The 23,393-nt window shown below is 40.4% G+C and overlaps 3 protein-coding genes across 3 annotated transcripts in view; 2 read left to right on the forward strand and 1 right to left on the reverse strand.

The window, feature by feature from the left end:
* Positions 1-6,342, reverse strand: part of LOC148103525 (cell adhesion molecule CEACAM1-like) — a 207,349-nt gene extending 201,007 nt beyond the window's left edge. Inside the window, exon 1 of the mRNA XM_087838759.1 lies at positions 6,180-6,342. Coding sequence (XP_087694885.1) covers positions 6,180-6,342 — 163 coding nt within the window. The remainder of the gene's footprint in view (positions 1-6,179) is intronic.
* LOC118455958 (programmed cell death 1 ligand 1-like) overlaps positions 1-23,393 on the forward strand; it is a 127,511-nt gene that overhangs the window by 76,844 nt on the left and 27,274 nt on the right. The gene's annotated exons all lie outside the window — the stretch shown is intronic.
* On the forward strand, positions 11,630-13,504 carry LOC102780186 (lysozyme C-like). Its single transcript, XM_006807782.3, has 4 exons — positions 11,630-11,873; positions 12,830-12,988; positions 13,166-13,238; positions 13,317-13,504. Exons 1-4 carry the CDS (start codon positions 11,744-11,746, stop codon positions 13,381-13,383), a joined length of 429 nt encoding a protein of 142 aa, XP_006807845.2. The 5' UTR covers positions 11,630-11,743; the 3' UTR covers positions 13,384-13,504.

The raw sequence follows: 23,393 nt of genomic DNA on the forward strand, positions 1-23,393 counted from the left end.
TAGAAAATGTATTGCTTCCTTGGTTGGCCATGACTCTGTGTTAACAAAGCTCTTTGTGTTTGTTTATGGGCATTTAATGGAACAACAACAGCACTTTTAACTGTTTGTTGTTTTCGCTGTGTTTGGTGGTTGTACAAATGGTTTAAATGCACTTTTAGCTGAGATTCAGAGGTTTGTGTGGATACCCCACTTTCCAATACTTACATTACTGAGCTTTTATTGCAGCTGATTATACCGAATCTTCTCCCTTTTGAATCTGTTACATAGACCTGAGAAATGAGAAATAAAATCAAACAAATGTCGAAGGATTAAAATGGCACAATACCATATTTTTTATTTCCCAAACTGCACATGCACAATTTGTCCCATCAAGAGCAGGATTCAGCAAAACAAGACGTCCTTCAGACTTTAAAGTGCTGTCAGTTAAACAAGGAGGTGGCTGGAGACAGAGTTCTGAGCTTCTCTGCTTAGGCTGCTGCCCCCACGACCCGGACCCAGATAACCTGAAGAAGGTGTATGTATGGATAATAATGATAAAAATAATACTAATAATGCACTGCACATGTCATTTATATGATCTTGCATTTAAACACTGATTTCAGCCACCAAGGTGTGAGTAAATCCAACACAATTCCCACCCTGAGATCAAGATGGTTGGATCATTGCTTACTATGTCCACCCCCAGAAAAATGCACCCCAAGTCTTGTGGCTTACCAGAGTCTGTGCAGGCTTGTCCATACCTCTTCCGTTCTTGTTTGTTTGTTTTAGCCCTTAGGTACAAAAGGTTGAGCAGCAGGAGAGTGGAACATCATCGTTAATAATAACTGAGTTCAATTTGGTTATGAAGAAATCTTAGAGGGTTTTAACTTTGTTTTAAAGCTTGTGAGTAGCCGTGTGTGTTGCTGTCTGTGCTGCTGCTGGAGGCTGTTTCCTGTGTGAGAAACCTCTGAGTCAGCTCGGCAGTCTGTGGGTTCAGTGGTGCTGAAACTCAGGGTGCTGCTCTATGTCCTTGGTGCTGAAAACTGAGCTTAAAAAAGACCTCCAGACAGACACGACTAATTTTCGGTTTTATCAGTTCAGTTTTCAGTTTTATTTGTCATATGCAAGTTAGCACAGGGTCAACATTGCAATGAAATGTGTTTTACGAGCAGCAGTCACTCAGCAGCATGATACAGTAGGAGAAAATATAATAAAATATAATAAAATAAAATATAAAAATATAAAAATAGTAAGGAGCTAAATATTAGAGAGACATGGTAAAAGAGAAAAGATGACTAAATATATATGTATCTATAAATATAAATATATGTACACTAGTGATTAAATAAGAAAATCTTGAAAAGAAATATGACGGGAGGGCAGATGGGATATTGCACAGGAATGAGCAGCAGAAAATTACAGTATTGCACTTTAAATATAAATATCAATGACAATAAAGTGAAGTGACCAGTGCAGATTAAACAGAGTACTTGTGAAGCTGCAGGGTAGCTTCTGAGTGCTGTGTTGTGTGTGTTTAAGTGTTGTGGTTGAGGTGTCATACGGCTTGGTGGTAAAAACTGTTTTTAAGTCTTGTAGTCCGAGGAGACAGACTCCTGTAACGTCTAATTGATTTTGTGAATTCTTTTGATAAATAACCAAAAGGTGTGCCTGCAATAAGCTGGTGTTTTCCTGCTTGTCTTTTATCCTTGAAAATGTTATTTTACTTTATTTGGGACTGAGAACATGAAGATGTTTTACTTGCACTGAAATGTGTGTTTTACACTTAAAGAAAAAGGAGAGTTCAACGTTTTCAACAGGTGTTCCTAATAAAGTGGCCACCAACATAACATAACATAACATAACACAACAAAACAACGCGGTTTTTAAATGCCAGGTGACGCCACAGCTGTTACCTGTCATACTGTGGTCACTTCTGGTGAAAACACCTCCAGACATAAACAATATCAATCAATACACTGATTATAGTCTCATGAATTTAAGTCCGAAAATGTTTTGGGTCTTTTGCATGTGGGCAATACTGACCATGTGCAATGGGCCACATATTTTAGAAACAATCGTTGTTGACTCTGTTATTGAGGTGTCATAGTTACTGTTTATGGTCCAGCTCCAGGGTCTAATAGCCTTCCACCACAGGGAGTTTTCTTTTGGAGACAGTAGGGTTGAAAAAAAACACCTTTTCCCTCCAGCCCTACCAGCCAGTGACAACCAATCACTTTGTCTGACTGGCTGTTGCTGAAGGTTTGATATATTGATATGTTGATGACAGTGATCATCAGAACTTCTCCAGCCTCTTGATCTGATAAAAATTACCTAAATAAAATAATAAAATAAATAAAAAAGATTTTTAAATAATAAAAACTTTTTATTTTTACACTGAACCACAACTCTGTCTTAAGATTCAAACTAGATATTCTCTTGGTGAAATTCCCAGGGTGGGGTTTTCGTGTTTTTCGTTTAATGTTAAAACCTTTTGAGCTCCCAGTTTCCATGGTGCCATTTTAGTGTTTGATTTTAAAATCGCTGGTTCATTCCTATTTTCCTCATTATTCCCACGCCCCTCAAGCAGGGGAAGGGAGAGGGAGAAACTAATATTATAATATTTTAAATCTTTTCAAAGATACATTATGTGAGGATAAATTTACAGATATCCTCACATTATAAAAAAAATATGAAAACACTGATTGGCTGTAGCTGACCGTTTGATATGTTGATGACACTGCATGTTACGTCCCTCTGCAGCCTCTAATCTGCTCAGTGTGTTCAGCTGGTGCTAATTGGCCACACCTAGTCAGGTGTGGGTAAAAGCATACCTGAGGCAAGCTTCCCGGGAGCTCACTTGTCTTTGCCTTGGTGGCATCAGCCATTTTAGCCGACCTGATATTCCATTTTAAGACAAAGCCGCAACATAAAAAAGGAGACGAATACCAGAGTGTAGGTGAACAGAGGCTGGGAGTTGCACATAGTAAATCAGTGGCACCAAACTTGGTAGGAGGTTTGAGACCATTCATGATTATGGTCTGTAGCTGAGGCAGGTAGGCTGTTTTTAAGTTGGCATTGTGTGTACACCATGTGTGTGTGCATATGTCAGTGTTGATGGATGCAAATGAGATCCTCATGAGGTGAGTGTTTTGTGCTGTGACCTTTAGTGTTGTGGGAAATATGGTATTTTGTTGGATCACTTGTGAGTGTTGTTGGCCAGGTGATGGCAATAACACTGTGGGGTGCTGAACCACCCTTGATGTGATCATTGTGTGGCCATAGCTCTCCATTTTGTGGTTGGTCACTAGCATGCTTGCTTTACTGAACTTTGTGGATTGAGTAACTTGTTGTGGTATAGGGCCACTCATATGTGACCGTTTGTGTGGTGGAGACCACAGATCACTTGTGTGTGATTATTTGTTGCTATTTTTGGTTTTGTGTTGTAGCAGATCAGGTAATCATTTTGGGTTTGTGACTGTTGTACTCCTTTGTGTTGGTCACATGTTACTTTTTGTGTGTTCAGTGTGGCAACTTCAGATCCTCATGTAGGGGCATCCATGCTTAAAGATCCCAACTTATTTTTGAGGGATCAAGGCTTCAGAGGGACTTTTAATTTGTTTAGGGGTCCTAGAGGAACCCTTTTAAGGGAGGAGGTGTTACGTCCCTCTGCAGCCTCTAATCTGCTCAGTGTGTTCAGCTGGTGCTAATTGGCCACACCTAGTCAGGTGTGGGTAAAAGCATACCTGAGGCAAGCTTCCCGGGAGCTCACTTGTCTTTGCCTTGGTAGCACCAGCCATTTTAGCCGACCTGATATTCTATTTTAAGACAAAACCTCTGTTCACCTACACTCTGGTATCCGTCTCCTTTTTTATGTTGCGGCTTTGAGCCGGGTCGTAACACTGCACATGATATCAGTGATGACATCATCTTCTCCAACATCTTGATCTGATTAAAATGAACCAAATTAAACAATAATATGAATTAAAGATCTAAAACGGATTAATTCTAGGAAAGTGGTTACTGTGATCATGATGAATATGAACTTTATTCATTATATAGACACAAGTCATCAAATAACTTAAAAAACCATACCTATACTCACACAGCCCTTTTTTTCTTAATTCTTCATTTTTCAGAATTAACACATTTGTTAGGTCACATATATGAAAAGAAGCATGGAAAAATTATCCTCTGTTCTCAGTGATCTGTAGTTTGGTTGATGAACAAATCCATTTCCATGTAGCTACGTCCCCCTCAGTGAGAGAGGCAGATATGAGCTGAAACACAGGAATCAAACCAGGGACGCTGCTGTTATGGAGCTGAACTGGAACCATTCAGACACTGAGGCCCTCTGAACACATTTTAATTACAGCTGTGCAGAGACACACTGATGACTGACTGGAACACTATGATTCACATTTTACATTAACACCATCCTTGCACATGGTTTATATATGGCCACTAGAGGGAGATGTTTCCGTTTAAATACGATGTTTAACTTTTAGCAATGTTTTATAAGTGAGCATACTGTGTATGAAAAACATGTGTTATTCCTAATAAAATGGCAGTGTTACATTTAATATTGGATACATTTTAATTAACTTAAAAGAGATTAAAGGTCACGTGAACATGTGCTCAGGATGGAGAATAATCAAACTATGATTGCCGAAGAGTGTCTTGATGCATGCTCAATCATCCAGGTAAGTAAATCTCCAAAAGTTGATTCTGTTCATCTGGACGTAGCGTTTTAAGTGGGAGAAACATTTCAAGATGTCATTATGGAGGCAGATTAAACCATGGTCTCGTACGACGTTACATCCCTTTTCACTTGCATAATTATGATTAAGGAACTGACCTCACAGCCCATTGTTCCTTCAGTGGGCTGGTTTCAGTCATTATGCAAATGTACTGTTTATAAGATTGGGGAAACCTGCAGTCAGCTGAGACTGAAGAAATCACTTGGATGAGTGACGAAACGTTTCTCCCAGAAAACGCTACATCCAGATGAACAGAATCAACTTTTGGAGATTGCTGAAGAATGTCTCTGCTTCCTGATCAGGCTGTAATACGTCTAATATAAACTCTAAGGAAGAACTTATTTATTCGACTGTATAGTGAAAAGGAAAATATTTTACTTCATTTTATTTATGATATTTTTTTCAGTATGTCTTGATTACAAATTAAAAGCCCTCTAACTCTGGTACAAAAAGGCTTCATTTCTTAACAAGTCTTTTATTGTGAAACACTTGCAGGAACATCTTTTTTTTTTAAAATAAACTGATCTTGAATCAATGAACTGTGAGAGCAGATTAATATTATCATGTGGTATGAAATTCAACAGAAATTCAACTGAAGCGCTTTCAGAAACGGAAACAACAACAAAAACTGCAGAGAATGCAGGGATTCTAGCTGCTCTGCTGAAGGTTATGAGAGGAGTCACGGGGAGATCTCTGCCTACTATGTTCAGAAACAAACAAAAATTAATCTGATGTTGTTTGGTTTAACGATAAAATTGTGTTTTTTATTCTTCAAACATACCAGCATCTTTGAACACATCTAACTGGATGCAGCAGAATGAGAGAAAGTGAACACATCTGCTGGAAAATCACCATCACTCTTTTGGATTTTTCTTTTCTTCGATTGAATTTAGAACACTGACTATTTTGATTACTGAATTTTAATTATTTCTTGATTTGTAAAGCTTTTAGTTTTATGCCAAATGATGTTGGTTAAAAGTAAACAAACAACACAGTATTTACTTTGACAGGAATTTTCTTTTCTTTTTTGTTTTTTACATTTTCCGAGAATATCTCCTGCTGATATCATTTTACCATACCCACTTTTTGTTGTTTATGTTTCCTGTAGCTATAGAAACCTAGAACCAGAGCAGCAAGACAGATACAAGCAGACAGACTAACTATCAGTCCAACAGATCCATCCTCTGTGTGTCCTCCTGTCTGACCTGCAGGTGAGAAACAGGTGTGAGGTGTCAGCTGTCAGGTAGGTGATGAGTGAAGAACAGAACAGAATCCATTTCCTCTTCAAACTGCTGTCAGACATTATCTACTGCACTCTGATCACATCACTCAGACCAGCTGCTTTCTACAAAGTCTCATCAACAACATCTTTAGAAACAAACATCAACAACCAGGAAGCAGCTTCACCTCTGATCACACACACACTCAACTCTGCTCACTCACCTGGAGGATCAACAACACTCAGGTAAAGGATGCAAATGGGTTCGTTCTTCAAAAGGGCAACCCGTCCACGGTTTGGTCTTCCATTGATGACGCGACATTCGTATGTTCCAGTGTCATTAATCGTCACATCCTTCAGAATCAGAGACACGTCTCCATCCTTCATCTGTCTGTCCTGCAGATCCACCCGGTTCTTAAAAGATGGATACTGCTCTTCTGGATCAAACTGTTCATCTCGGTACAAGAGGACATGTTCCATCTCCAGATCGGCTCTGCTCCACTCTGTAACTATGATGTTGTCATTCGGAGCTCTACATGTCAGTGTGACGTCCTGTCCAGACTCAACTGTGATAGTTTTCTGCTCTGAATAAGGAAACAATTCAGAGTAGAGGTTATTGAATTATTTGTATTATTTTAATTATTTTATTAGTAATTATTTTATAGTATTGTATTATTGATCTTTTGTGGTTACCTTATTGCTATGCTGAGTGACTGTGTATTTTCACTAATCAAGAATCCTAATTATTAATGACTTTATTGGGAGGCTTTGTCTTTTACACATGGGATCAGTTAATGAGTGTGCCTATGGTACTGAGTTAAGGTGGAGTTGCCGGGCCTCCAGAGGTGGAGGTAGGTGGAAATAAAAGAGGGAGAAAATATGAAGTGTTCATTGTGATTGTCACCACGAGTGCAAATGCTGCCAATGCATTACAGTGCAACTGTAACCCCACCTCCACCCATCAGCACATCTGAATATTATGACAATATCTACAAAAAATAGGATTGTTATTATGCAGGCAGCTCAAATTTATACTGTAACCAAAAAGCTTTGTAGCTGTATACTGACTCCTGAAACTACAACACATCACACTGACACACACATTACACTTCTTTGTCTCTGTGGTTCAAATTGCAGACCAAGCACTTATGTTCACACAAACAACAACTCGTGATGCCCTCAAAGACATAAACAAACTGAATATAAAATATGAAAATAAACATTTGAGAAGTAACATTTAAACAACGCAGACACTGTTAATTTCTCTTAATAAAAACATCCTAATAAATCTCACCTGCAGAGACAAACATGAAGACACCGACAAACAGCAAAGCCGACACAGTTACAGCAGACATTTCCGTGTTGTCCAGGTCTGCTGATCCGACACGTTGATTTTCATTAAATCTGAACCTTTGGTATCTCCTGTGACAGAATAATAGAACGTGACTTTAAAATCTGACTACATGAGATTAAATTTAAGGATAGGCTGGACAGCAGGAAGATCAGAAAGTGCGTCATCATTAAAGAGCAGAACAGGTTCAGTTCTTGAATGATCTCCACAGAACAAAACAGACATATTTATAGTGAGAGACAAAGAAAGCAGAAACAGACACAGAGAAAACAGACATGACTGTAATCAGAGTAGAGAAGAGTAACTGAGTACATTTCCATTTGGTTGAGGTGATTTTTTTTTTTTATGTTTGTGTTAATCGACTGAAGCTCACAGACTTCAGTCAGCCTGTCAGATTACCTAAAAGACTGAAAGACATAATTTTAAACACTTACTGTTGTTCTGAAGGATCTCTGACACCTTCAAACACTCTTCTGACGATCAGGATGGAAAAAAATCCACACAAAGATTTCTTCAAAAAGTGTCTGAGGTTAAAGTGTTCTATATACCAAACAGCCTAATGTGAATGTTTGACAGTTATATTTCATTGGGTCAATAACAGACAAAAACATAAAGATATTTAAAGATTTGATGAAACAGCCAAAGAGGAGGTGGAACCAAGAGGAACCACTAAATTTTCACTTCCTTTCTCTGTGCTGGCAGTGAATCAACATAAATTTTAAAAAAGAAGAAGAAACTGTGGTCATCAAACAAACACTTTAGATGGAATAAGTTGGATGTCTTGGACAGATAGGAATCTGAAGTACCCACAGAGAACCCACAGGAACAAGGGGAGAACATGCAGGCACTGAAAGATGGTGGATTCAAACACAGGATCTTCTTGATTTGAGGCAAAAGCATTCTGCCAACAATGATAATAATAAAAACATAAATAATAATTATTTCTTTCATTTGCCTTTGAATATAACTGTTGTGGATGCTCTTATTATTAACAGTTTGTAAATGTTTCCAAACATCCAGTGCAGAGCTGCTGTTGAGTGCTTTCTGTTTGTGACCAGATCAGGTGTTCCTATTAAAAGTGTCCATGTGAGTTTTTTATCACATGAGCAGCCTCTGACTGTATCAGTATCAGTCTGCAACAATATCATTCACTGCTGTTGTATCGTGCTTTGTTATCTGAGTGAATGCCCAAACAATAAAGGTGTATCATCTATATTTTATTTATTTATTTATGTATATATTTTATTTATACATTTATTTATTTATATTCTTACATTATTTTTGTCATTATTCTCATGATTGGTTATATTTTTAAGGATCATTAAAAATATGACAATAGAGATAACTACTTCTGGTTTGAAGACTGCAATCTCTAAATTTACTTCAATGCTCACTATTAGATTCGTCTGTGTTCCAGTCGTAACCTTACCAGTGTGACAACACTGCCACCATGAGGTCAAATTGAAACATTCTACTGAATCATTAACTTAAATATTCTCATAAATACATTAGAAAAGAAAAACAAATATTATATTAGGAACAATGGAAAGCTGAAAAAGAAATTAAAAGTTTAAAGTGATTCCCTTTAAGACCACACAGGGGATGTAAGAGAACGGTAAGTGTTGGTTTTTCAGCTGATGCACACGCTGTCATTTGTAACCTGTATCATTACATTTCCATCAAACACAGCTTATACAGTGTACCGCTGATAAAAGAACAAAGCTGGTTGTGGATCAACTCAGAATAATTTTATTCTGATGTTTGAAACTCTTAAACTCTGATGTGTTGAGGAAAACAAACAAATTGTGTGTGTTGCGGTGACACAATGCTGATGATCAAAATCTGTATTTACTCTGTTATGTTTCCATGATGGTGGAGAACCCCCCAGTTACCTGTGGCTGCACAAAGGGTGACATTGCCACCACGCTTGCCAGGGACTTCCACAATGGCAAGTTGACCAATTATGTTCCTGCCTCTCCGCCTGCTTTTTGCCAGTTTGACCTCTGCTAATAAATTGATACACTGACACGTAATTCAATTCAATTTTATTTATATACCACAAAATCACAACAACAGTTGCCTCAAGGTGCTTTATATTGTACAGTAGATCGTACAATAACAGATACAGAGAAAAACCCAACAATCATATGACCCCCTATGAGCAAGCACTCTGGCGACAGTGGGAAGGAAAAACTCCCTTTTAACAGGAAGAAACCTCCGGCAGAACCAGGCTCAGGGAGGGGCGGCCATCTGCTGCGACCGGTTGGGGTGAGAGAAGGAAGACAGGATAAACACATGCTGTGGAAGAGAGACAGGGGTTAACATTAAACATTAAACATTAAAATGATACACACAAAAATAAATAATTATAATCCAATAATATTGTTGATATGATTCAGAAGAATGCATGAAATTTACATTATAGATGATAAAACATTTTTATTAATACTTAAGTAAGATTCTAATTTTTATTGTAGCAGCTTTTCATATCATAGATGTCTATGAGCCCATTTACCTATAATCTGCACTGATTTTCTACACTTACTCCTGTTGAACCTCTTTGTTCTTCTTGGTCTCCTTGAAAAAAATCGTGATTCCACACCAACCATATTCATAGGAATCTTTGTATGCAGAAAGAGGAATGTCATACAAGGCATGAAACATCCCCTTTTTACCCATCAGCCTTCAAAGGCCTGTTGAGATGACCAGCCGTTGCTTTAACATAAACCATACTTATCACAGATAGAATGGATTCCCATTAAGTAGAAAGTGCAGCAGATTTGAGTGCAGCCACTTTGTGTTTATCATATTCAGTGTGCTGTTTATTTTAAGTGCGGGTCAATTTGAGCAAATATGTTGAAACATGTTTCGTCACAGTCTCTGCGTGTGTTAGGTAACTGAACTTTGATCAACAGTTTTGTTTGTTTTTTTAGATAAATTTGAACTTGCTATAACTGGGGAAACAATATTAATGTTTTAATTATCCTGCAGGACATTTCACCCTTAAAACATCCCAAAATGATTCGTATATCATCTGTCCTAGATCTCAACTAACCCAAACTGGATGCTGTAAAATGAGTGAAATGAAGCACAACAATGTAGCAAACATGGTAAATCTCTCAAAAGAGAGGTGATACAGAGGCTGAGGCATTGACCTGGATCTGTTTCCTAATATGGTTTAGGTAAAGATTGTAATCATCCTCTGCCTTTATCAAAGTTTGGGGACACTCTGATAGGGCTTCAATCTGGGACTCTCCATCAATTGTTCTTAGAATTGAAGAACCTTCTCCGATGAGAGGGGAAATATCTCCAAGAAACTTAAAGAAGTTCTGACGCTTTTCTTTCCAAGTTCCTTAGATTAGCTGGGCATGAAGTTGTGCTGAAACATAAGTAAAAAAAAGAAAATACATTAATGTATGCCAATCTAATTACACATTAGAAATTATAGAAACAATATAAAACAGTTGATACATGGTCATACCATGTAAGACCAAAACATAAGTGATATAGCTCATTTTGTGGCATAACACACATTAACAAAAATAGAAACAAAGCTAACGCAATCTAAAACTGATTACTAAGCAAACACTGATTTTCATTTTTAATGAGAATACCACCTGTGAGTGGTCATCTTTACCATGCCTATGCTTTACTACTAGAAATTTACACTAAACCCCAAAACCAAATACATAAAGTATAAACTAGGCACCTATCTATCCTCAATAGTCCATAATTTTTTTCTCAAGGATGTAGCTCAGTTGCACTACACCTACAGAGTAAAGATGGAGTCCAACAACTTTTTTTGATTGTGCTTGCAAAGTGTGCCAGCATTACAAGTTGACCATCACCTCAAGGAGCAAAGTGGGCTGGCACATGCACAGACAGACTCCAGGTGGTGCTCAAGCACACACCCTGTTGGCCTCTTATTCCATGAGTCACCTTTTCTGTGAGCCTGTTTTTATCATTTTTTATTTCATAACATCATATGTTGATTTTAAAGTGGCCCATGGCATCCGTTTTCTAATGAAAAGCATGTAATACCTGGCCATTACATTGTTATAATTCTGCTACACCTTACAAACCCTTTTCCTATTCTTGCTGTCTCAGTGAGCTGTCATTAGTGCACCCTGTGGAGCAGCATCTTGAATATGAGTAATTTTGACTTTTCATTTAGTGTCTTTGGGTTCAGTGCCTTCATTGGGTTTTATTTATTGTTTGTTAACCTTCCTGAACTTTGGAATACATTTCATCCCAATCAGTGGGTTTTATTTGTCTCTCTGGATTGTGTAATCATGAACCCAGCTTTTTTACGTAACCCATCATTTATTGCGCATTTGGATCCTCTGATCTGAACCCAGACAGTCACAGCTTTTTCAGCTGAGCTATTTCAGCAATAAAAAGATTCAGCAGCAACTGTGAAACAGCACAGACATCATCATGAGGAGTGTGTTTGTTTTCTTGCTTTTGATAACTGTGGCCAGTGCTCAAGTCTTTGAGAAGTGTGCCTGGGCCCGTATGCTGAAGGCAAACGGGATGGATGGCTATGGTGGTGTCAGCCTGGCTAACTGTGAGTACAGCCTTTTACTTAAACAATCTAAGGTGATCAACCCTGGATGGTCACCAAAATAAGCAGTTCACCATTGAAGTGACTGGGATAAGTGTCAGGAGTAGGCTCATCTCTACCCATTTATATGGATATTTGGCACAAGTAACTGGAGATTATATATAAGAAAAACGCTACCGTAGCTTTTTCCCTGAGTGGTTCTCTGGCATCAGTAAGAGTTCAATGAACTATCAATTAATGTCATGTATGGTGCTGGTTGTCATGAAGTCAGTTTGAAAGAAAATACAACAGTAACAATTTCTGAGTTTTTGGTAAGACCCTGAAGAGAAATGTCTCTGTTTTGTAATCCAAGTTTGTGTATTTATTAAATGATCAGAGCAAAAAAGTTGTACATGGTTTCATGAGCAAAAGTGATTGAATGTGAGATAGAAACATAGACCATAAAGTCATCTTTCTGACCAGCTTCATCAATCCTTACATACTTCTTACAAATCTTTCCTCCACTAACCATCATGATGCAACTTTTTATTCCACTGCTTTTTAGAGTTAACGTCGGCGTTATAGATGTATCTCACAGCTCAGGTAGAGCCAAGAATTCAGACAGAGGAAGGTTTCTTTATTACAAAATATTCCACTCTGTAAACTTTCAGTCTGCGTCACAGCTCACTTGTATGGTGTGCAAAAGATTCCAGAGTAAGCGAGTCAGTGAGTTGGGGTGAAGGTGTTTTGTTCTTGCTTTTGACATCTGTGTGATCTGAACCAATGAATCATTTTTGATGCATGTCAATAAGGAATATGATTAAAATAAAAAATTACATACTCACATGCTGACACTTTGTGGGAAGGGACTCTAACAAAGTGTCAGCATGTAAGAAGTAGTTAGTTGAGGATGTGCAAAGGACTCTTGTCCTTTATCTTTCAGGCGATCTGCATTTCCATCTCTTCTGTTCTGTCTGCAGGGGTTTGCCTGACCAAACATGAGTCAAACTATAACACAAAGGCAACAAATCGTAACCGTAATGGATCCACTGACTTCGGCATCTTTCAGATAAATAGCCGCTGGTGGTGCAATGACCGCATCATTCATTCAGCAAATGGATGCAACATTGACTGCGATGGTCAGTGATGATCTGAGGTTATGTTCAGCAGTAAAATGCTGCAAATAATATATATATATATATATATATATATATATATATATATATATATATATATATATATATATATCACTTTTCCCAGATGTTGTCCTTATTATTCCACAGTGTTAACTTTTTTCTTTCCCCCTTCGGCCACAGTGCTTTTGACAGATGTCACCTCTGCGATCAATTGTGCCAAACGTATCGTTAGGCAACAAGGCATCACAGCCTGGTAAGAACAGATCATTATATGATTGGGATGCACTGATAGTTCTGTGTTCATTGGACTGACCTTTGAATCTGGTTTTAGGTATGCCTGGCGCAAACACTGTCAAGGCCAGGATCTCACGTCCTATTTGTCCGGATGTCGTCTTTAATCAACACATAAACAGAAGGGTGTCATCGACATAGTAAATTGTCTCCATCCTCCTCTGTTTCTACTTTTAAACGAAAATATTTCGGGTGACCCAAATGATTAAAAATCTGTTAAAATCTCTACTCTTTCAGTGTTTTTCATTCCTCATTTAAAAAATTTAGAAAATGTGGTCTCATGTGTTCTAAATAAATAAGTAAATATGGCATGCTTTGTGTCCTTGATTAGATGTTTTCTTAAGTAAAAACAGACAAGAAACTTTCCAGAACTCAGCCCAAACAACGTGTTTTGTTTATTCAGCTTTATTTTTTTTAAAACTCTAAATCCACCATTGCTTGTATTTCTATTCTTACCTAACCCTTCCCTTGTGTGTATTTGGGTCCTCTTATCTAGTTAGAACGTTTACAAACTTTGGGGATCTTTTTATGCTGGATCAATATGCTTTGTTTGTACAGCTCTATTTTTTTTAACCACAAGTTTAATACTGCTTGCTTTTCCACTTTGATGCAAAAGCAAGCCTGGGCAGCCGCATCATTTTCAGCTGAGCATTTTTGCCAATAACAGGGGAAAGCAGCTTAATTCAATGAAACATAACATTTTCTGCTTGCCTAGAGTTAAAAGGTGCAGGTGTGCTTTTACCATTTAACGGTGAGGCAATTACATATTATTCACTAATCATTGAATGACTCTTAAAACATTATGTGCTACATTGGGGATAGAAATGTTTGTGTCAATATTATTTTGGCCGTCTAGTCTTAAAACCACTTCTGGTTTGTGCTCATTTTTTTTTTTAATTTACAGCTTTGCCCAGATTACTTTTAATTGGAGTCACAAGAACAATAACAACATCCATCCATCCATCCATCTTCATCCGCTTTATCCGGGGCCGGGTCGCGGGGGCAGCAGCCTAAGCAAAGAGGCCCAGACCTCCCTCTCCCCAGCCACCTCCTCCAGCTCATCCGGGGGAACACCAAGGCGTTCCCAGGCCAGCCGAGAGATATAATCTCTCCAGCGTGTCCTGGGTCTGCCCCGGGGCCTCCTCCCGGTGGGACATGCCTGGAACACCTCACCCAGGAGGCGCCCAGGGGGCATCCTTACCAGATGCCCAAACCACCTCAGCTGACTCCTTTCGATGTGGAGCAGCAGCGGCTCTACTCTGAGCCCCTCCCGGATGGCCGAACTTCTCACCCTATCTCTAAGGGAGATGCCAGCCACCCTTCGGAGGAAGCTCATTTCCGCCGCTTGTATCCGCGATCTCGTCCTTTCGGTCACTACCCACAGCTCGTGGCCATAGGTGAGGGTAGGGACGTAGATCGACCGGTAAATTGAGAGCTTCGCTTTTACACTCAGCTCCCTCTTCACCACGACGGACCGGTGCAGCGTCTGCATTACTGCAGCTGCAGCCCCAATCCGTCTGTCGATCTCCGGCTCCCTTCTCCCATCACTCGCGAACAAGACCCCGAGATACTTGAACTCCTCCACTTGGGGCAGGACCTCATCCCCGACCCGGAGTGGGCACTCCACCCTTTTCCGGCTGAGAACCATGGCCTCAGATTTGGAGGTGCTGATCCTCATTCCTGCTGCTTCACACTCGGCTGCGAACCGCTCCAGTGCGAGCTGGAGGCCCTCACCCGATGAAGCCAACAGAACCACATCATCCGCAAAAATCAGAGATGAGATCCTGAGGCCACCAAAGCGAAAGCCCTCCGCCACTTGGCTGCGCCTAGAAATCCTGTCCATAAAAATTATGAACAGAACCGGTGACAAAGGGCAGCCCTGGCGGAGCCCATCACCCACCGGGAACGAGTCCGACTTATTGCCGGCAATGCGAACCAAGCTCTTGCAACGGTTGTATAGGGATCGAATGGCCCGTAGCAATGGGCCAGACACCCCATACTCCCGCAACACCTCCCACAGGACACCCCGAGGGACACGGTCGAATGCCTTCTCCAAGTCCACAAAACACATGTAGACTGGTTGGGCAAACTCCCATGCACCCTCAAGTATCCTCGAGAGGATGAAGAGCTGGTCCAGTGTTCCGCGACCAGGACGAAAACCGCATTGTTCCTCCTGCATCAGAGGTTCGACTAGTGGACGAACTCTCCTTTCCAGCACCCTGGCATAGACTTTCCCGGGGAGGCTGAGGAGTGTGATCCCCCTGTAGTTGGAACACACCCTCCGGTCCCCCTTCTTAAAGATGGGGACCACCACCCCGGTCTGCCAATCCACGGGTACTGCCCCTGATCTCCACGCAACATTGCAGAGGCGTGTCAGCCAGGACAGCCCTACAACGTCCAGAGCCTTCAGGAACTCGGGGCTGACCTCATCAACACCAGGGGCTCTGCCACCAAGGAGTTGTTTAACTGCCTCAGTGACCTCGCCCCCAGAAATTGGCGGGTCATTCCCCTCATCCCCAGACTCTGCTTCCTCCTTGGAAGACGCGTCAGTGGGATTAAGGAGGTCCTCGAAGTATTCCTTCCACCGCCTGACAATTTTCTCAGTCGACGTCAGCAGCGCTCCGCCAGCACTATACACAGTGCAGGTAGAGCACCGCTTTCCCCTCCTGAGTAGCCTGACGGTTTGCCAGAACCTCTTCGAGGCAGTCCGAAAGTCTTTTTCCATGGCCTCTCCGAACTCCTCCCACACCCGAGTTTTTGCTTCAGCCACTGCCCGAGCCGCATTCCGCTTGGCCTGTCGATACCCGTCGGCTGCCTCCAGAGTCCCACAGGCTAACCAAGCCCGATAGGACTCCTTCTTCAGCCTGGTGGCTCCCTTCACCTCTGGTGTCCACCATTTGGTTCGGGGATTACCACCACGGCAGGCACCAACCACCTTGCGGCCGCAGCTCAATGCAGCAGCTTCGGCAATGGAGGCGCTGAACATGGTCCATTCGGACTCAATGTCCCCCGCCTCCCTCGGAATGCTGTTGAAGCTCTGCCGGAGGTGTGCGTTGAAGATCTCGCGGACTGGGGCCTCTGCTAGTCGTTCCCAGCACACCCTCACTACGCGTTTAGGTGCACCAGGTCTGTCCAGCGTCCTCCCCCGCCACCTGATCCAACTCACCACCAGGTGGTGATCAGTTGACAGCTCAGCCCCTCTCTTTACCCGAGTGTCCAGAACATATGGTCGCAGGTCTGGTGATACGATTACAAAATCGATCATCGACCTACGGCCTAGAGCGTCCTGGTGCCACGTGCACTTATGGACACTCTTATGTTCGAACAAGGTGTTCGTTATGGCCAAACTGTGATTAGCACAGAAGTCCAATAACAAAGCACCGCTCGGGTTCAGATCAGGGAGGCCGTTCCTCCCAATCATGCCCCTCCAGGTCTCGCTGTCGTTACCCACGTGAGCATTGAAGTCTCCCAGCAGGACAACAGAGTCTCCAGGTGGAGCACCTTCCAGCACCCCCCCAGGGACTCTAAGAAGGCTGGGTACTCCGAACTGCCACTCGGCGCATAAGCGCAGATGACAGTCAGGACCCGTTCCCCGACCCTAAGGCGCAGGGAACAAACCCTCTCGTCCACCGGGAAAAACCCCAACGTACCGGCAGCAAGCCGAGGGGATATTAGAATACCCACCCTCAATTCTTATTTTAATTTAATTGTTGTTATTGTCTCCTCCGTGAATCGCAACCTTATCGTGGTGGAGGGGTTTGTGTGTCCCAGGGATCCCAGGGGCTATGTTGTCTGGGGGCTTTTGCCCCCTGGTAGGGTCTCCCATGGCAAATTGGTCCTGGGTGAGGGACCAGACAAAGAGCGATTCAGAAGACCCCCATGAAAAAAACACAGAGGGAACAGTTTACCCTGCCCGGGATAGGGTTACTGGGGCCCCGCCCTGGAGCCAGGCCCGGGGAGGGTGCCCGAGGGCGAGCGTCTGGTGGCCGGGCCTTAGTCCATGGGGCCCGGCCGGGCACAGCCCGAAGAGGAGACATGGGCCCATCCTCCCGCAGGCCCACCACCCGCAGGAGGTGCCATAGGGGTCGGGTGCATTGTGTGCCGGGTGGCGGCCAGGAGCGGAGGCCCTGGCGGACTGACCCCCGGCTGCCAAGACTGGCAATAGGGACATGGAATGTCACCTCTCTGGTGGGGAAGGAGCCTGAGTTAGTGCGTGAGGTTGAGAGGTACCGGCTAGATATAGTCGGGCTCACCTCTACGCACGGCTTGGGCTCTGGAACCAGTCTCCTGGAGAGGGGCTGGACTCTGTCTCAGTCTGGAGATAGAGGCCCACAATAACAACAATTAAATTAAAATAAGAAGAATGTACTATTCAGAAAATCTTACATTCAAGCACGTTCGGCATTAGTGGTGAGTTGCAGATTCATTTATTGGTTAGCTGAAGAATATAAATTAAGCAATAAATGGACATTTATGAGTCTGGTTTTCATTCACTTTACTGCAAGAAAATTAATCTTGTCTTATTATGACACATTCTGACTAAAATGTTAATTGTAATCATTTTTAATCAGTTTTATCAGTAGGCTCTTAAAAGGATATCAGTTGCACAGTAAAAATATAGATGGATAGCCTACAGGTCTAAAAAATAAATTCATGCTAAACACCTCAAACCTACATGCTTTCTGAAGGTTAACAGGTCATGGGTTGCCTGAGTGCAAAAAATAAAATAAAATAAATAAATACAACTTTGAGCATTAAACTGCTAAACTGATCTATAATCTCAATAAATATTTTCTCCATTGGCTTATTGTCCTGTGCTAGTTTTGTAATTTGGTAAACTATAGTCCTCTGATGTAAAGTAAATAATAAAGCTTTGATACCCACTAAGAAGATGTGTTTGGGGTTAGGAGAATTTCTTGGTTCACTTTACATAAAATTTACCTATATATTTTTGTGTTGGAAATAAAAATATTCTAATAATAACACATATTAGACATGCAAGAATATTGCTTTCTGGGTTAAATTTAGTTGTATCTTGTATCCACTGGTTTAGCTGCAATTTGGGTTAAAATTATGATTAGATTATTATTATGATGTAAGAAACTTCATTTGAAAGCAAAAAGGATGGCTGTAGCTTCAAGCTTTGGTAAGGGAAGCCTTACACCTGCTTTATTTTAATGACCAGCGGTGGATGATTCACAGTTTCATATAAGTCTTTGTTTGTGATTTGTGACAATACAAATGAAAACATAAAGTTCATCTTCCACATCATGATATTCTAAGAGGCACATATGAGGATTAAGGAGGGTGAAGGAATGCTTTTAAATATCATGTAACAGTTTCCTTGGTAGAAAACTGTGCAGACTGTCATGAATGTGTATTATGTAAACACTTTTTTAAACACAGAAAACCTTCACCAAAGTCTTTGTTTCATACTTTACATAAAGCATGGTTGCTGAGGCAACAGTAAAATTAGACTGCAATGGAAAGGAGAAGTTTGAAATGACATTTGCCTTCACATTTGAAATTCAAAATAGCCTTATCGAGTACAGGATTAGGGGATAATGTGGAAACACACTTCTACAAACACACCATGTTCATTTCTGTTTCCTCTCAGAAAGTTAAAACCATCATTACCATTCTGCATCTTTTTATTGCAAAACCACAGTTATGTGCTTGCTCTTACTATTTAGAGTTAGAGAAACAGCCATACTACTTTTTGACTTATCCTCCATTAAATCAGTGAGCACATTCTTAACAGCTATCTATGACCTGGTGATTAGATTTACAAAAAAGAATTGTTGAGATAATGGGTAGAGAAATGCTACCTATACAACTGAGATTTAAACAGTATTTTATGAGAAAAGTGACTTACAGTAAATGAGATGGGAGAAAATTAAAGGAGTTTTAGCAGCACATTATTGAGTGCCAGTGACGTTCTGGTGTTAGTGATTTTTCTTAAATAAGACTAAATGAGACCCACAAATGATGGTTGTTCTGTGCCAGATGGCCTGGCCTCCACAGTCACCTGATCTACATCTAAGCAAAATGGTTTGGGATGAGATGGACCCCAGAGTGAAGATAAAGGGCCAACAAGTGGTCAGCATCTAGGAAAGCATCTCTTTTAGGTGATTATATCATGAAGCTCATCGAGAGAATGCCAAGAGTGGGCAAAGCAGTAATCAAAGCAAAGGGTGGCTATTTTGAAGAACCTAAAATATGAAATATGTTTTGAATTATTTCACACTTTTCTGTTTTACTACATGATTCCATATTTGTTTATTCATAGTTTTGATGCCTTCAATGAGAATCTACAATGTAAATAGTCATAAAAATAAAGTAGAATTGTGAAATGAGAAGCTGATTCCAAACTTTTGACTGGTGGTGCATGAGTCGGAAAATCCTTCATTTCCTTGCAGTACACATAGAGGTTTGTATTTTCTTCACTTCTCTTCAGCTTCTGCACTCTCTTCTAATTTCACTGATTCAATGGGAAGGATTTCTAACATCTATTTTGAGGGTCCATATTATCAAGAGATGGTCATGACATGGACAAATAAGAGAAAAGGCTAGAAATGTAGCTGCTAAGTTAAGTTTCGGATAGGCTAAGAGTAAAAACAAGGTATCCCAGCTGTCATCAGAAGAACAATTAACATGTTGCCCTAAATGATTTTAATTATGATTACGAAATTTGTTGGCAGTATAATTAGAAGAAAGATCAAAGTCACCTACAAACCGAACAAACCAAACTTGTTAAGTTCAATAAAAAGGAATAAAGGTTGATTTGAGATCTCATGTTTGAATTCAGAAAGCCCCCACACCCTCTAGCAGATCATTACATGAAGGAACCTTTTAAATACAAGCGCGTCCATGCTCACAGGTGTACACACGGGTGATCACACACACAAACTACACCCTTTTTGGCTCCTACCTCAAAGCACACTGTGCGCTGTCGATATTACGTGCTGCACAATAATGTTTAATATTTAGTATTTACTGTTATATTCCCATAGATAATCGTGATGTTGTTTATTATGTTGCTCTTTTTTTTCTTCCAATTGTTTTCTCTTTTTTCTTTCTCAACAGGTGATCCAGGTGATCAATATATGTATTTTTGTCTGCTTATTTTGTTGTTTTTTGTTTTTTGCCCTTTATCCCCGTCCCTCTTCTCCGCTTTTTTTCCTTCCCTTTCTTTTCCCCAGTCAAGTCTGTCCCATATTTAACAAGTAAAAATAAAATAAAATAAACAATAAAAGGTGAATTAAATAGACCATTACGGGAAGGCTGGGATTGTCCATTTGGTAAAGTAAATCCGTTGGGTATCTTTCTTCATTTTTAGACAATAATTCTGATGGCAAAAGAGCCAAACGGGACAGGCAAAAAAAAAAAAAAAAAGGAAAAGGAGAGAGGACAGATTTCTGGAACCTACAGAGCTTTGGTGACACCCTGTTATAAATGTTCATCTTACTGTAAAACCTTCTGATTATAAGGAGCTTCAATCCATTTAGTTTGGTTGTGTGTGCTCAGACTGAGTGATTCAGAGTTTAAGTGCTTCTGTTGACTGGACAAGATGTTTTTAAAGTATAATTTTAAAAATGTCATTATCTTTACAAATAAAAAGAAAGGCAAAATTGAATATTCACTGAAATTATCAGGTAATACCTGCACATGAGCAAATCTGAGATTAAACATTGTCCTGATTCGTAATTTGAGGTGGAGACATACGACTGGAGGTCCATAGTGTGTCAAACAATGATTTTATTAAAACACATATATATATACATGGGAGACCGAGCACAATCCCTCACAGCATCGATCTTCCTCGAACAATACATGGGGTGTCATATATATACTTAAATAGTGCGTCACAAGCAGATAATCAACAAGCATAAGTTCCAGTAAGTTTCCAGAGATCCTAGGACATATTCTAAAAAAGAGCATTTCCTTCCTTTGTTCCTTCACTGTCGCCAGATGCGTCCTGTTATTTCACTTCACTTATCGGTGGAATTAAACTGTCACGTATGCAGGTACAACTTGCAGTTTTGAGCAAACCAGTATCTATCTAAATACTATATGTGTGTGTGCAGGCACCCTGTGTGTGTCCTGACCTCAGTGCATGACCTTACTTGACAAAGACACTACAGAAGCATACTTCCTGACTCAGTTTGAGTCATGTGTTGCCAGGCAGACTTCAATGCAACATGAGGGCACACAGGCCTTTATTATACCCTTGCATAATATGTGGTGAATTGTAAGCATGTAGGCAATCCTTCATTAGCCCAGTAGGTATTCCAATTGATCGATCAAACTCACGCTGACCGAAGCTTCCGACCATTATCAACTGAGCTTCAACTCTGTAATTAGCACAAAAATGCAATATGTGTATAACATCATTAGAGCTGCACCTGCAATGAAAGATTATTATGTAATTCAGCTCATACCTGAAATACAGACTTTAATGTAACATCAACAGTTTCCATAAATGCTCCAATCAAATGATGATAACTCATAAGTGATAATAAATCATAAATGATGCAACAGTAATAATAATGATTATGAATAGTAACAGTAAAATAATTTTCTCATCCCGACAACATGAAGAAGAATCTTCTTCTACCTTAATGTGGATTAATTTTCAAGATAAAAACCTGTTGCAATAAATTTTGATTACTCTCTATTCTTCTGCTACTTCCTTACCTGGTATAACTGGTATATGACAGCTAGGCCCCCCAAAAGAATTGGGATCCCTCCATATGGCACAAAGCTCAGTCCCATTTTCACTTCAAAGATTCTGAGACACAAACAGGTTTACACAGACATTAATGTGTAAAATGCTATCAAGAAGATGAATGATGAATACAAACAGCACGAGCATAAGAGCTCACCACCTCAATCAATGCCTGTGTGAGTGTGGAATACAAATGGAGGACAGAAGTCTAAAAAATGCTCATTCATCTAGAGTTTACAAAGTTCAGGAAGAAACTGAGAGAAAACCAGAAACCGGAGAATCTAAAATAATTTAGTCTTTTGTTTAGTTGCTTTGTATTTTATTTATTTTGATAACTGTAATTAAAATCAAAGAAAATAGTTCTCATGCGCAGTCAGTGTGGGGGAGCTGACGTTTCGGTATCAATCCGCAGACTGGTATAAAACCGCAGGAGCGCCAGAAACAGACTGTTGCTGTTCCGTCTGTGTTCTGTGTGTATAACTGAAGGTTGCACTAGTTTGGTCTTGAATTTTGAGTGCGTAGTCTTTTTTTTCATAAAACCCGAAGCTCGTCTACCGGATCAAAGCAGGAGACATTGCCCCTAAAACTATCGGACTGATTCGGAGAGTGCCTCTGTTCCACTAAATTAAGACTAAAAGGTCAACCTTCCGTGTACGCACAGAACATGGATGACATCATCCGCACAGTCTTTACGGCTGTGCTATGGACCCTTGCCTCATCCCATGAATGTAAGTAGAAACCACATGAGTTAGAAGGCTTTTGTTTTCTCTGTGTAAAAGTTTCTGTAAACGGCCTACTGGTTCTTGGATTTGCAGAGTCTCTATTCACTATTTAGTCACTATTTTTGTAACTATTTTTAGTTCTCAGTAACCAGAAGGCGAGCAGAGATGTGTGAATTATCGTTGGTGACACGAAACTGCGTGAGCTGCCGTTAAGCCAGCCTCAGCTTCGAGAAGCTTTTTTGTGTGTGTATACTAGATATTGCGGAAAGAGAAACCCACACCATATTTCAGAATAAAAGCCCTTTAGTCTCGCCTTATTTTTTCCCCGTCTCATTTAAAAATTATATTAAAAGTGAACTTCCTGTTTCCGTGAACTTCCTGTTTCCACAAACTAATTTCACCTTAAGTAGACGGTACACATTTTCACAGAACTATTATCAATATCAAGTCAGTGTGATTTTTAGATTTCAAAATAAGAGCCCTTGGAATGCCATTCTTTGAATTCAGAATGTCCTGTTTATACAGACTAATTTCACTTCAAATCAACAGTACACATCATCACAGTGCTCCTGGATTAATGTCAGTCTGGTTTTGGATTTCAAAGTGAGAGCCATGTGAAATTGCCTGTCAATGTTCCCTCTAAGCTGCGCACGTGCGCAATTGCGCA

This window comes from Neolamprologus brichardi, chromosome 3 (genome assembly GCF_056152115.1).
Source record: "Neolamprologus brichardi isolate AB-2024 chromosome 3, ASM5615211v1, whole genome shotgun sequence".
Taxonomy (NCBI): Eukaryota; Metazoa; Chordata; class Actinopteri; order Cichliformes; family Cichlidae; genus Neolamprologus; species Neolamprologus brichardi.

Coding starts and splice junctions, on each gene's coding strand:
- LOC102780186 (XM_006807782.3), top strand. CDS start 11,744: ATGAGGAGTGTGTTTGTTTTCTTGCTTTTGATAACTGTGGCCAGTGCT. Junction 12,989..13,165: donor ATGCAACATTGACTGCGATG/GTCAGTGATGAT, acceptor CTTCGGCCACAG/TGCTTTTGACAGATGTCACC. Junction 13,239..13,316: donor CAACAAGGCATCACAGCCTG/GTAAGAACAGAT, acceptor ATCTGGTTTTAG/GTATGCCTGGCGCAAACACT.